Consider the following 15113-nt stretch of genomic DNA (forward strand, 5'->3'; position numbering starts at 1 on the left):
CAGGAGGCTGAGGCAGGAGAATTGCCTGAACCCAGGAGGCAGAGGTTGCGGTGAGCCGAGATCGCTCCATTGCACTCCAGCCTGGGTAACAAGAGCGAAACTCCGTCCCCACCCAAAAAAATAATAAAATAAAAAATAAAAAAAAAAAAAAAAAAAAATAAAAAAAAGGAAATCAAAGGAGGGAAGAGTGATAGGGAGTGAGTTCTGTGCATGTTCTACCTTAAATGGGGCTGTTAAAAAGAGATCTCAAGCACAAAAAATAATCAAACAGCAAAATAACATTACATATTTAAAATTAATTACCAAAATGACTGAAATATACTTTTGCTAATTTTAAAATCTAGGGACTATCATCCAAACTAAATCCTGAAATTTAAAATTACTGTTCTTTTTGAGAATTGTTAAATACTCAAGAAACAAAGCCTCAAATCCTTTAATCTATATAAAAATTTTAGATCCCTCTGCAGTTTAAGGTAACAAAATTTAATACAGCAACAAGGACAAATGTGTATTTCAAAAGTTTTCCAAAGAAATTTGTCACAGCTTTGCAGCCATACATGCCTGTTCTGTATTTTTAAAATTTTCTATTTCTTTTTACTGTCTTTGGTTTCCCTAATTCCTCATGTCTTTTTATGCTTGAGTACTCTGCAAATACTTCTCAAACAGAAAGTAACTCCTGAGTTTAGAGCATCATTTTCCTAAAGCAAGAGAGGCATGACCTCAACTCACTATTTTCAAAGACAAAATAAGCCTTTAAAATAATCATTACAGTCCAAAATCCATATATTTACTTTTTATTGAGTTTGTTAATGTTACAGAGTTCTTGCACTGCCAAACCATGCCTGAGAATTCAAACAAATGGTACAATGGACAGCCTCATCCACCCATCATCATACAGTATATTAAAACTTGATTCATGTACATTTTGATATTTTCACAATCTTTTAAAAAGTTATAACAAAAAGCTGGAATTTAAATCTGCTGCAGGTACAGTATGCTTTAAACACCTCCACATAGTCATCTCTGTTCATTCTTCAGTAACATAACCCCCAACAAAACTTTGCTGGGAAAAAATACATACTTTCAGGGAAAATACACAGTTCAGCAATGAAGAGACTACTTTTTAAGGTTTTTGGTTCCCAAATAAAGTCTTCAGTTTACCAAGAATCCCATTTCTGACTTTGTCATTCAACCTCCCCTTGGCTGGCTCAGCTACTCGCTCAAATACATTAGAAGACCAGCATCCTGCCTGCCACCTCAAATGCCAGCATTATTGCCCAGACGTGGGTGGCAGGTCCCATCAGGAGACACTGTAATCCCCCTCGGAGTCCAATTCCTGCATGGACACTTTCATCAAGACTAAACTCTTATTCGAAAATGCTCCCACATCAAAATAGTTTTACTCACCCACTTGCTTCACTCTTGCCAGTAGCAAGTCTGCAACTCATGCATTTGGCAAAGGGATTTATTATAGAGAAACCCAGACTCTGCATCAAGTAGTCAGATTACCACTTTCAGATATTTCTATTGAAAGATACAAAACTAGGAAACTGCCAGACTATCTCATTAGGTGGACGCTCCTCTGTAATTCTGGGTAGCTTCCTCCAGTCCCTTTAAAGGACCAAAAACTATGATTAATAGGTATTTTAAGCTGTAATTATTAAAAACAGAAGTGCTACATCACCTGTCTTTCGCCCTGACTCTCCAAATGAACATAAAGACACACCAAAAGGTTGAAAACAGAGCTAGCTGGGACAATCACTGCATCTATGAATAGCCAATACCTTGCAAATTTGGGCACAAGTATATAAGGAATTCTTATCAAAGATCACGCACAATTCATGACACTTAAATGGGTTTTTAGCTGAGGTTTTGCTCATTGTTCTGAATTTGTTAAGGACAGATCAGTGAACCCCTTAGCCTCAGCAGAAAGCATATTCTTCCCATTGCAGTTTACTATACAATTTAAACCTGATTAGACGAGGCATTAGCAGCACCTGAAGTTGAGCCTCCAGCATCCGCTGCCCTTTACATCAAAGGCTATTTGGTTCCACCCTCAGGATTGGCATTCCCACGAGACATCTGACAATCCTAATGCATACTTCAGGTTACTTAACCAAGCAATATGCTCTGTCAAAGAACTTACTTCAAGTCAAAGCAAAAAAGGCCTTAATGTAGAACAAAAACAAAAAAGCACTATCCAAATAAAAAAATTACCAAAAATCCCACAAGATTATTCTCTCCCTTACCCCTTCCCCCATTTGGTAGACCCCAGTTTGGTTGAATTTATTTTGTGGTTTCTTCAGAATACAACTAAAATTTAAACTACAAATCACAGCCCTACACAGATGATCCGAACACATCAGTTCTTTTCAGCGGTGTGTTCCAGGAAGTCTAATATAGCCACAGCCTACTACAGAGAGTATTCCTTAAGGGTAGGGCACAGGACAGGTTAATTAAGGTCACTTAAATCTTCATCTTTTACAGCAGATCAGAACCCAGATGGCTGACTTTTTATGCAGGATTTCTGATAAGAATCCAGTAGAGCTGGTTTGAAAGTTCACATCGACACTTAATAGTTGTAAGCTTCTTATCCAGAAGTTGTGATCCACACGAAGTCCACAATGAGTGCAGCAAATCTGAGGTAGTCAACCCTTATGAAGGCTCAGTATCTGAACATAAAAAGATTTTGAAATGACCACTGGCTGCAGGTTTTGGTTTTTTGTATTTGCAGAGTGAATATGAAAGAACACTGTTGAAACTAGTTCACACATTTATGTAACAATGAAAATTCCCCTAAATCCAATATGCATAGAGCAGTCGTGACACTTTAACTTCCATAGGACCGGTCATGAAACTCAGTGGTCTGTAACGGTGTCTGTAGATCCAGCAGAGATCAGATGATGAATGGCTGTTGGTGGTGTTGCCTGTAGTTTAGTTACCTCAGAAGGGTTAGCAAAGCCCATTCCTTAATTGTATTGTGAGTGGCTGTTTTTCTGATTTTCAAGCACAGCATACTGGTTGTCTAGCTGAAGTTTAAGGGCCTGGTTTTTTGAAACCTCATCCCTACCTCTATTTTTGTGTCTTACTACTTCAAAGCTCTTCTCCATTTCTTTATCCCTAAGGGAAAAGAAATGTAATCAGTAAATATTTCTTCTTCACTAGGGTTTTTGAAAATATCCGTCCTTGAATTTAAAAAAAAAGCCAACCCTTAGAAGAATGCCGGGGAGGGGGAGGAGTGAAGGCATATATAAAATCCTTATCAAACCATTTTAAGGCTTCAATTAGAACAAAAAACACAGAACACTGTACTGAAGCTCTAGGGTCCTATCTTCTACTGAAGAGTATTAACTGTGACCCTATTTCAGGACAATCTTGAAGAAAACTGTTAAAAGCTGTGTAATGACATTCCTCCTAAGACTTTCACTTTTAGCAAGTAATAGATAATAGATAATACATTTCTCTCTTTATGCACAAGGATAACAATTTTCTCATTCAAGTAAATTCTACTCATTAGTCAATGATTTCTCCTCACATCGATTTTGTGGGAGTGGATCTGATTGGGTCAGGTAAAGAAACTTCAGTGTGGTGAGTCACTGCCCTCCCAAGGTCCCTTATACATTTTTTAAGACAGATCAGAGGAGCAAGTCCATGTGGAGGTTTAAATTCAAGCCAGCTGTGCTCTCAAAATGGTGAAAAGGCTGGGATTTATTCTAAAAGCCACCCCAAAAAACATTTCCATCTGATGTCATTTACGTTTCTTCCCATTTTATTTATGTTTTAAAATTCATGTCCCTAAGTAAGATGTAGATGTGCCATATGTAGTCATTTAATTCCAGGTAGCATTCATTTTAAGTACCTGCTGAAATAAGATTATTTTAATATTAGATTTATAAATGCCAACATCTTCTGTCTATAGTCACATAAACTGGGAATACAATTAAACAGCGCTTTTATATTTCTAGTTTCCGTATTATAAGGCACAAAAGCCACTTAATTATAAAAGAATTAACTACACTGAAACTTGTCATTGCTAAATAACGTAAACCAGGGTTAAGAGAAACTTTTGCAGACAGCAGACAAAGTCAGTCTCCAATGTTCTTTGCCCTCCCCCTTTTCTCCCTTCTAGGCATATAAAGTCCCACCCCGATTCTCATTTCCCTGTCAGCTGAAGCCCAGGGTTTACTAGTTACTTGGGTGGGTATGCACATCCCCTACACTCCACTCCGTGGCCAAGGAATGGACATCCCAAACAAAATGCAGTAATTATGGTACTTACTTCCGGCTTTCTACATGCTTGGCAGTTGACTGCAGGGATGGGAACTGTGTATCGCTGTAGATTTCTGGTGGTCCTTGTGGTGTTTTTCTTGTTGTGGTTAACCTGGCCCCAGGAGGTCTATATACACCACTAGTCATTGCCGGTTCTGGGGTTTCTGTAACTAATATTTTATAACAATTTAGATAAACTATTCAAATGTTCAGCATTTTAATAAGTTATTCTTGCATTCCCAATCATTTAACAAATAACCTGATTATAAGAAGGGTCTCTGGGTCAGACAACAGACAAAAAGTTATTTGAGAAAATGTCTCAAAGTAAAAACAGGCCAGGCACAGTGGCTCACACCTGTTATCCAAGCACTCAGGAAGGCAGAAGTGGACGGGTCACCTGAGGTCAGGAGTTCAAGACCAGCCTACCCAACATGGTAAAACCCCAACTCCACTAAAAATACAAAAAAATTAACTAGGCATGATGGCGGACACCTATAATCCCAGTTACTTGGTGGGCTGAGGCAGGAGAATCGCTGGAACCTGGTGGGCGGAGGTTGCAGTAAGCCCAGACTGAGCCACTGCACTCTAGTCTGGGCAAAAAGAGCAAAACTCCATCTCAACAACAATAAGGTGAAAACATTTTATTTTTCTAGGGTAGTACTCTAACTCCTCTTCCATGTACAACTTTAGTAATCTACGTAAATGCTGAGTACCACAAGCCAAATTACTGGAAAGGAGAAAATCTGCTGAACCTGCATGACTGGTCTCATCAGTCATCCAGTTATAGCAGTCCTATGTCAAAATAGGACTACTTTAGTCCTCAATTTACCTACCAGTAAATATGAATTACTTCTTTACCTGATTGGTGGACTGGTTACGATGCCATATGTAAAGAATTTATTTAATGAAATGCCAGTGTGGTTATTTTTTAAGATGCTAACCAGGGCCAGGTGTAGTGGCTCACGCCTGTAATCCCAGCACTTTGGGAGGCTAAGGTGGGCAGATTGCTTGAGGTCAGGAGTTCAAAGCTGGCCTGGCCAACACAGTGAAACCCCATCTTTACTAAAATTACAAAGTATTAGCAGGGCATGGTGGTGCACACCTGTAATCCCAGCTACCTGGGAGGTTGAGCAGAAAAATCACTTGAACCCGGGAGGTAAGGGTTGCATTGCAGTGACCACAGATTGTGCCAATGCACTCCAGCCTGGGCAAGAGAGTGAGACTTTGCCTCAAAAAAAGAAAAAAAAAAGAGATTCTAGCTGGGTATGGTGGCTCATGCCTGTAATCCCAGCACTATGGAAGGCCAAGGCGGGCAGGTCCCTTAAAGAAAGAAGCCAAACCCATCTCAAACAAAACAAAAAGTTTCGCCGGGCGCTGTGGCTCACGCCTGTAATCCCAGCTCTTAGGGAGGCAGAGGCGGGAGGATAGCTTAAGCCCAGGAGTTCGAGACCTGCCTGGGCAATATAGCGAGACCCCGTTCTCCACAAAAAGGAAAAAAACAAAAAGACAAAAAAAAAAAAAAAAAAAAAAAAAAAAAAAAAAAAAAAAAAAAAAAATAAGCATAACAAAAAGTTTCTAAAGATGATTTAAAAACATAAGACCGGATGTGGTGTCTCACACCTGTATTCCCAGCACTTTGGGAGGCTAAGGTGGGAGGATTGCTTGAGCCCAGGAGGTGGAGACAAGCCTGAGCAACATAGTGAGATCTCATGTCTACAATAAAATAAACAGGTGGTGTGCCCCGGAAGTCTAACTTGGAAGGCTGGGGTGGGAGGATGACTTGTGCCCAAGCAGTTGAGGGGCTGCAAGGAGCCACGATCACACCACTGCACTCCCATCTGGGCCACAGAGTGAGACTCTGTCTCTAAAAAATATAAAAATAAAAGTCTAAAATTAATACATGGCTGGGCACAATGGCTCAGGCCTGTAACCTCAGCTCTTTGTGAGATGGAGGCAAAAGAATCCTTTGAGGCCCAGGAGGTAGAAACCCGCCTGTCACTATGTCAACATAGTGAAACTCTGTCACTACAAATAAATGAGCCAGGTATAGTGGTGCATATCTGTAGTCCCAGCTACAGATCGAGACCCCGTGTCTCTCTAAGAATATCCTTAATTATTTCACTATCTTCCACCTCATCAATAGATTTTATGACTCTACCTCTTTTTTATTTACTTAGAAAACATGGGTAAAACAGGAAAAAACAAAGAGCTGAGCAGCCCAAGGTCTTCCTCAAGGCTAACATTCCAGCTTTTCCTATCTTTTTTCCATGCTCAATATGGATTCAAACAGTGTTATATACATGTTTTTCACTTACTGAAAACATTTCAAATAAGTATCTATGTGATTATTTACAAGACCACTGACAGAATAAATAGAAAAAAAACATACAGCAAAAAGCTGGAAAGATTTAAAATGTTAACATACAGTAGCTATCTGTGATTTCTGGATAGCAAGATTTGGAGTGATCTGTTATTCTTTACATTATTCTGAATAAAATAATGGGTATACGTTTCTTTAAAGTGGTGCTTCTTAAACTTTCATTATTGCCCTAAGGAGACCTTCCAGACAGCTGTTTCCTAACCGCCCCTATTCCATGAAATTCTAATACTGTAGATATACATCTGTTTATGCACTTTGGACTTCTCGTGGGCCACAAACAACTGTTAAGGCATGAGATTCCTTCAGCCTGAAAGAAGCAACTTTTACTCCCTTGAGAATGATAAAATTGACTTGCATCTTTTTCCTGAAGACTTTGGAGAAAAAAAAAAGCATGACAAAATCAGCTCTGCTGAGAATTCATGCTTCAAAAAACATGAAAGCAAACAGGAAATGAAAAAGACAAAGTGCAGGTGAAAAACAAGGGCCCCAATATTCCTTACTCAGCTATCAAAAATATTTTAAAATTCGGGAGGCTGAGGCAGGAGAATTGCTTGAACCCAGGAGGCGGAGACTGTAGTGAGCCGAGATTGAGCCACTGCACTCCACCCTGGTGCCTGGCAACAGAGTGAGCTCTGTCTCAAAAAAAAAAAAAAAAAAAGAAAAAAAAATTTTTTTTTAAATAATAAAAGCTTTAGGAATTTCCTGTCATGAAAACCTTGAATTAAACCCAACCCTTGGCAATTAATACTAAAAATCCTAAATGAAAAGCTTACTTTGTATTCTAGTAAATTAAAATCTTTTCCTTACCTTTTCCATTAGCAAGTAGTTAATATTTAAAGAGAAAATTGGAATGCTCAAATAAATTCCAATTAAAAAAACTGGAATTGACTAGTCTATCTACATACAAATTTTACAACAACAGATAGCATAAAAGTATGTCTTTTAACTTCCAGATTTAACATCCCACTCTACCAGGAATGAAAAGGAGCCTCTCCACATCCCGCCACAATCATGCACTTGGTTGAAATTGGACCATATATAAATTAGACATCTTTCTGAAAATTACAGAAAATTACCAATTACTGGAGCAGGAGGTGCTTGTACCGGAGCTGTTTTGTTCCAGGGACCCGAAGATTTTTCCATACCACCACCACCTCCACCTTCTTCCCAGTTATCACCTGGATCTTGTCTCTTTTCATTATCGTCTTCTTCCTTTTCACTGTTGAAAAAGCAAGCATGTAAATTCAATTAAGGAACCACCAAAAAAATTTGCAGTCCAAATTCTTAGTTTTATCCATGATTATCTGTGCAACCCTGAAGAAGTCACCTAATCTCTTTGGAACCTAAAGGTCTTATTTAAAAAGTGAGGCTGAGCTGGGCATGGTGGCTCACGGTTGTAATCCAAGCACTTCAGAGGCCAAGGCGGGTGGATCACCTGAGGTCAGGAGTTCAAGACCAGCCTGACCAACATGGTGAAATCCCGTCTCTACTAAAAATACAAAAATTAGCCAGGCATGGGGACGCACACCTGTAATCCCAGCTACTGGGGAAGCTGAGGCAGGAGAATCCCTTGAACCCAGAAGGTGGAGGCTACAGTGAGCTGAGATCGTGCCACTGCACTCCCACCTGGGTGGCACAGCATGACTGTCTCAAAAAATAAAAATAAAAACAAAAAACTGATATGCCTCTGTGACAATATGCCTGATCATTTATAGCAGCGCCACATAAAAGCAGGACCCCAGCTGCCACCTCAAGCGACTAAGGGATGGAAGGAGGGTTGATACAACCTGAAATGCAGAGAACAAGGTGAGCTGAAGGATTCAAAGCACAATTACAAGATTTTCCTGGCACCAAAGAGTACAAACAGGCATTTACGGTAAGCATATTTTTAGTGAGCAAATGAAGGGTTTTGAAAGTTGTATAATTTTATTTGCCAATCCTTTAGCACATGTAACAAAATGCTCTCAGAAGTAGAATGCACATTCCAGCAGATAAAACAAGTCTGTGTCCAGTGTTTACACGAGTGCAACAAATTTCATTAGTGTCAGTCTCTCCTGTTTGACACAGAGGATAGAATTAGCCCCTAACATTAGACATGTATTCACCATCTGTTTAAAAAGAAAATATAAGAACTCAGTCTTTGGCTTTCTAGAGATGTTACAAATGTGAAAATATACCCTCAGTGGTAACATATCATCTTAAGAATGCTTGCAGCATTTTCTCAATGCTAACTTAATTTCTTTATTCTTGAATTGACTTGAGTAGGAATCTATTCCTCCAAGGCATCTTTGATTATTTCTCTTTTTGCTGGATTATTTTTTACAACTTTACGTGTCCTAAATTACTAAGTGTATATATTTTTTGTCGCTTAACAAAAGGGATATTGACAACAGGGATATTAAAGCTAACTCAAACATCAAGCAACTCTTTGCCCTTGAAGACCTGGCAGAAACTACCAATCTTTTCATAAAATTATTTCTCATGACAATGGTGGCTTTTCCTAGGTCTTCAAGTTTCTCAACTCCTTCACCATTCTACCTTTTCCCCACCTTCCTTAAAAAAAAAAAAAAAGGCGCCGGGCGCGGTGGCTCACGCCTGTAATCCCAGCACTTTGGGAGGCTGAGGCGGGTGGATCACGAGGTCAAGAGATCGAGACCATCCTGGTCAACATGGTGAAACCCCGTCTCTACTAAAACTATAAAAAATTAGCTGGGCATGGTGGCGCGTGCCTGTAATCCCAGCTACTCAGGAGGCTGAGGCAGGAGAATTGCCTGAACCCAGGAGGCGGAGGTTGTGGTGAGCCGAGATTGCGCCAATGCACTCCAGCCTGGGTAACAAGAGCGAAACTCCGTCTCAAAAAAAAAAAAGGCTGGTTCCCAAAACTCTGTCCCTGGCCTTCCACTTATCACCCTGACTCTCTTAACTGTATAACCTTGGGAACCTAACAGCCTCTCTTGGCTTCTGCAAAAGGACATCTAAAGATGCTTTCCTTCCATTTCTATTAAAACAAGACACATGTTGGCTATAAGACAAAGTTCTTGACCAGCTTGATGGTCTCCTTTAAAGATATTTAGAAAAATATAAGTGGCAAGATGCCATTCAAAAATAATGGCACTGGCCGGGTGCAGTGGCTCACACCTGTAATCCCAGCACTTTGGGAGTCCAACGTGGGCACATCACCTGAGGTCAGGAGTTTGAGACCAGCCTGGCCAACATGGCAAAACCCCATCTCTACTAAAAACACAAAAATTAGCTGGGTGTGGTGGCACATGCCTCTAATCTCAGCTACTTGGGAGGCTGAGGCAGGAGAATCTCTCAAACCCGGGAGGCAGAGGTTGTAGTGAGTCACGATTGCGCGACTACACTACAGCCTGGACAACAAGACTAAGACTCCATGTCAAAATAATAATAATAAAGGCAGCATTGTATGAATTACCTACCAACCGGGGGACTGCAGAATTTAGCGGCTAGAGTGATAATGAGGAAGAGAGGGGGAAAAAGAACAGATGTATCTCCAATCTACATTTACAGCAAGATTTTACTTACAACTTTATCTGCAAGGAAAGAAAAATGAGAGATTATGGCAATTCATCCCTAAGAGGTCTGAGAAAGAAAAAAATGCTAATTAAAAGAAAAAATATAGCCAAGCCACCCCTCAGTTTTCCTTTTCGTTAACATGTAACAGAATTCTATACAGCCATTTAAAATGATGTAAAGCCTATGCTGAAACGGAGGTAGTATTCATGTCATATAAACTGAAAATACACTAAAACATCTATATACCTAATAATATACATACAAAAACGTCTAGAAAAATTTTAAAAAGTTTTGTAGAGTAGCTCTAGGTGCTAGAATATATGACTTTATCTTCTTCATGCAGCAAGCAATTAGGAACAAATTCTAAAGTCGGACTTCCTGGTTCAAATCCAAGCTCTGCCACTTACCAGCCAGAAAACTTTGAATGTGGTACTCAATTTCTTTACTCCTCAATTTACTCTTATGTAAAATGGAGCTGACAACCCCGTAACAATCAGCACTATTTATTGACTACCCCTAAGCAGAAGAAATTACAGATAATTCTTACACATTTCTATGTATGCTTCTACATAGACATTCTACATTAGACATCTCCTCTGACTTGCAAAGGAATATGTGTAAGTCTGTAAGGCACTTTTCTTTCCTTTTATTTCTAACATAGACATTCTACATTAGACATCTCCTTTGCTTTGCAGAGGAATATTAAGTCTGTAAGGCACTTACTTTTTTTTTCCTTTTATGTCTCCCAGATCCCTGTTCTTTATATGCTTCTACATTTTTTCAAAAAATTTCTAAAAACATGCATATATTTATAATTCACACAAAAAAATCATTTTTTATTTAAAAAAAATTTTTTAGAGACAGTGTCTCGCTCTATCAGGCTGGAGTACAGTGGCCCATCTTAGCTCACTGTAACCTTAAACTCCCGGGCTAGAGAGAACTCCCACCCCAGCCTCCCAAATAAGCAAGAACTACAAGTGCAGACCACCACAACTGGCTAATTTTACTTTTTCTCATTTTTTGTAGAGACACAGTCTTGCCCAGGCTGAGTTCTTGAACTCCTGGCGTCAAATGATCTTCCCACCTCTGCCTCCCAAAGTACTGGGATTAAAAGGATGAGCCACCACTCCCAGCCTCACAAAAAACTTTTAAATAAAAACTCCAATTTGGTCTGATGGAATAGTGACAGCATCAACTAAAAAGTTTTTTTTTTTACTGTCTAGTGTCTTTCTAACATCTCCTTGACCTTAGGAAAAAAAATAAAGTAATAAAATAGCCACATATTTAAAAATACACCTAGGTTACAAACTATTACCAAAAAATAAGCATAATCTGTTTGACCAGAAGGACTGCACATCAATAATGAAAGGCACAAGGAGACAACTTAATATTTTCAATTCTTGGCCAGGAGCAGTGGCTCATGCCTGTAATCCCAGCACTTTGGAAGGCCAAGATGGGAGGATCATTTGAGGCCAGAGTTCAAAACCAGCCTGAGCAACACAGTGAGACCCTGTTTCTATTTATTAAAAAATATATTTTATTTTTATTTTTTTTTTGGAGATGGAGCTTCACTCCTGTTGCCCAGTCTGGAACCTCCGCCTCCCAGGTTCAAGCTATTCTCCGGCCTCAGCCTCCTAAGTAGCTGGGATTACAGGCACGCACCCCCATGCCCGGCTAATTTTTTATATTTAGCAGAGATGGGGTTTCACCATGTTGGCCAGGCTGGTCTTGAACTCCTGACCTCAGGTGATCCGCCCACCTCGGCCTCCCAAAGTGCTGGGATTACACGCCATGAGCCACCACGTCTGGCCCCCCAAAAACTTTTTAATAATAAATATTTTGGGTTATTAAGATTCTGAAATTAACTAAACATGGAAATCGTCTAGTCAAGACCCTTCATCAGCCAGGTGTGGTGGGTCACACTTGTAATCCCAGCACTTTGGGAGGCTGAGGCGGGTGGATCACCGGAGGTCAGGAGTTTGACACCAGCCTGACCAACACTGAAACTCCATCTCTACTAAAAATACAAAAATTAGCCAGGGGTGGTGGCACACGCCTTTCCCAGCTACTTGGGAGGCTGAGGCAGGAGAATCGCTTTAACCTGGGAGGCGCAGGTTGCAGTGAGTGGAGATGGTGCCACTGCACTACAGCCTGGGTGACAAAAGCAAAAACTCGGTCCCCCCCCCAACCTCCTTACCCCGCCAAAAGACTCTTCATTCAACAATGGAAGGAATTAAAGCCCAGAGATGCTTACAGGCTTGCCTAAATGTCATTTAGCAGGGTAGAAATGATTTACATATTTTATTGTTTTTTCATATTTACATATTTCAGAAAGTATCAACTCTCCAAATGTCACAGCAGAGCAAGAAACATGTTGCAAACAGTTATTTCCACAGGAGACATGCTAAAATTGTGTTTGACACAAATATATAGCTTCTCATCAGCTAAATTTTATAAATAAACACTACAATACTACTGTAAATTCAACATAATTCTGCCTCGCAGAGGAGTATGTGTAAGTCTGTAAGGCACTATTGGTAGGGTGAGGAGAATAATGGCATTACAAAAGGAAAATTTATAGAATATCTACTATGGCAAGCAGCATTCTACCCAACTGTACAAAGTTAAACCTCACAGCAGCATTAAGGGAGGCAAAAGACCCACTGTATGTATGAGGAAACTTAAGTACCCTCCCCAGGGCTACAAAGTAGCAGAGCCAAGATAGTGTGGGATTCCAGGGGCCATATTCTTTTAATTCATTTTATCCTCTTTAAAGCTCTAAGATATGACACAGAAGTATTCTCCACTTTGAGATTTGAGAAATTAATTTTCCTTAGTAAGGCAGATAGGATCACACATTCTGCAGCAGTATATTTATAAAGAATAGAACAGCCTTATCTCCCTACCTCAAGAGACATGAGAATTTACACATGCTAACTCCCCTTCCCCAACACTAGGGGGAAGCAGCTAAAACAAAAATCACACTGGACTGAGCGGCTGGAATACCAGGCATCTCCACAGGTTTGTCACTATTATACCCAGTACGTCTACAACAGTAAAATGGGGAAATGAACACTGCCTGATTAGCTATGCCTGGCCTGGACGCTTAAAATGTCACGGCATCTCATCCAAAGAATCTTTCCTGGCCCCTTTGTGGATGAAATGTCTCTCCTCTGCCCCAGAGCACCCTGCACATCTCTTTGAAATATCTACTGTTATCTGTTACAGCATGACTTATTTCTATGACCAGAAAACTTCACGCACAGTACCTAGCACAAAGTAGTCACCTAAGTGTTTGCTAGAATAAATCCACCTTGGATAACTTAACTAGCTCTACCTAACAGGTTTAAAAGTCTAGATTTCTCACCAGTTTCTAGAAAACCACTGGGCTCGAAGAACGTAATTCTTTATTGAAACATGACAAATGCTCAACATTGTATGCCTTCAAGAATGAAATCTAACATTCTCCCAAAAATCCACTTTCAAGATGGAAGTGGCTGGGCGTAGCAGCTCATGCCTGTGATTCCTGTGCTTTGAGAAGACCACTTGAGGCCAGGAGTTGAGACCAGCCTAGGTAACATAGCCCCTGTCTACAGAAAAAAAGTAAGATTAGTCAGGTGTAGTAGTAAGTCACACCTGTAGTCCCAGCTACTTGGGAGTTTGAGGGTGGGAGGATCACTTGAGCCCACGAGTTCAAGACTGCAGTGGGCTATGATCATGCCACTGCATTCCAACTTGGGTGACAAAGTAAGACTCTGTCTCAAAGAAATAAAATTAAAAAAGAGAGATGAAAGAGACCTACAGGGCCTACAATCAACCAAGAATCTAACTCACGAGACAGGCTCCTTTATAACCACCTCAATGGCTTCCCTCTTAAGAATTTGTCTATATAGCATATCTTGAATAAGATCTATTAATTTAGACATAAAAATGGACACATTTAAGTACCTTGGTACTTAAATCTTGAGCTGGTTGCTAAATGCAAATCAGGATGTTAATACACAGTATGTTTGCTGTTAATGAAAAATTTCCCCTCTCAAATGTACAGGTAAAGACCTAACATGCTAGCTAACTATCATAAGGACCAGGGTCAAGAACTTTAAGATTGCATGTGACATCTGGCTGGGCACAGTGGCTCATGTCTATAATCCCAGCGCTTTGGGGGGGCCGAGACAGGTAGATCACCTGAGGTCGGGAGTTTGAGACCAGCTTGACCAACATGGAGAAACCCCATCTCCACTAAAAATACAAAATTAGCCAGGTGTGATGGCGCATGCCTGTAATCCCAGCTACTCAGGAAGCTGAGGCAAGAGAATCGCTTGAACCTGAGAGGCGGAGGTTGAAGTGAGCTGAGATCACACCATTGCACTCCAGCCTGGGCAACAAGAGCAACACTCAAAAAAAAAAAAAAAACTTGCAGATGTCACATGTAATCTAAGTCTCAGCATATGGAGAAGAGAAAAAGATAAAGCACATGTAGTAGAGACTGGTGGATCTGAGTGAAGAGAAGAGCATATGGGAAGGAGTGTTTTTCAGCATTAGCAGGTTAGTGGAATACCTCTACTAGGACGGCCATGTAGCGGCAATGACTAGATGCTAAGAAAACAAACAAACAATATAAAAGCTGGTCTACTTCACGTTGAGCAGAAATTAAATGCTCATACTAGCTGACACTTATATCCCTGGCAAAGGTGAAGTAGCTAAGTTATTTAAGACATTTTTTTACTATCTCAGGAGTAGCCAAAACAGATCAAGACTAAAATAATCTTGAAGGTGAACATGCAATTTATAGTCAGTAACAGAAAAACACAGGTTCTGTTTAAATATTCTCCATAGTTTTAACAATATCAATTTCTAATCTTCAGTGAACTTGAAACTTTTTCTCTTCAGAAAAGTGCTACTTTTTTTTTTTTTTTTTTTTTTTTTT

At 40.0% G+C, this 15113-nt stretch overlaps 1 protein-coding gene across 6 annotated transcripts in view; it reads right to left on the bottom strand.

Moving 5' to 3' along the window:
- Positions 1-765: 765 nt before the first annotated feature.
- The window catches only part of CDV3 (CDV3 homolog), a 17520-nt gene continuing 3172 nt past the window's right edge, over positions 766-15113 (bottom strand). For 3 of the 6 annotated variants that reach the window (XM_032266320.1, XM_032266347.1, XM_032266345.1), the window contains exons 3-6: positions 7726-7868; positions 4280-4439; positions 3860-3862; positions 766-3120 (exon numbers count right to left, since the gene is read on the bottom strand). In XM_032266320.1, the coding sequence (XP_032122211.1) occupies positions 2970-3120; positions 3860-3862; positions 4280-4439; positions 7726-7868 (457 nt within the window). In that variant the 3' untranslated portion in view covers positions 766-2969. Of the gene's footprint in view, positions 3863-4279; positions 4440-7725; positions 7869-15113 lie in introns of all 6 variants that reach the window. The other 3 variants (XM_032266341.1, XM_032266330.1, XM_032266337.1) reach the window with 3 other exon arrangements.

The sequence above is a fragment of the Sapajus apella genome, unplaced genomic scaffold (assembly GCF_009761245.1).
Source record: "Sapajus apella isolate SASKATOON/1434 unplaced genomic scaffold, GSC_monkey_1.0 scaffold4, whole genome shotgun sequence".
NCBI lineage: Eukaryota > Metazoa > Chordata > Mammalia > Primates > Cebidae > Sapajus > Sapajus apella.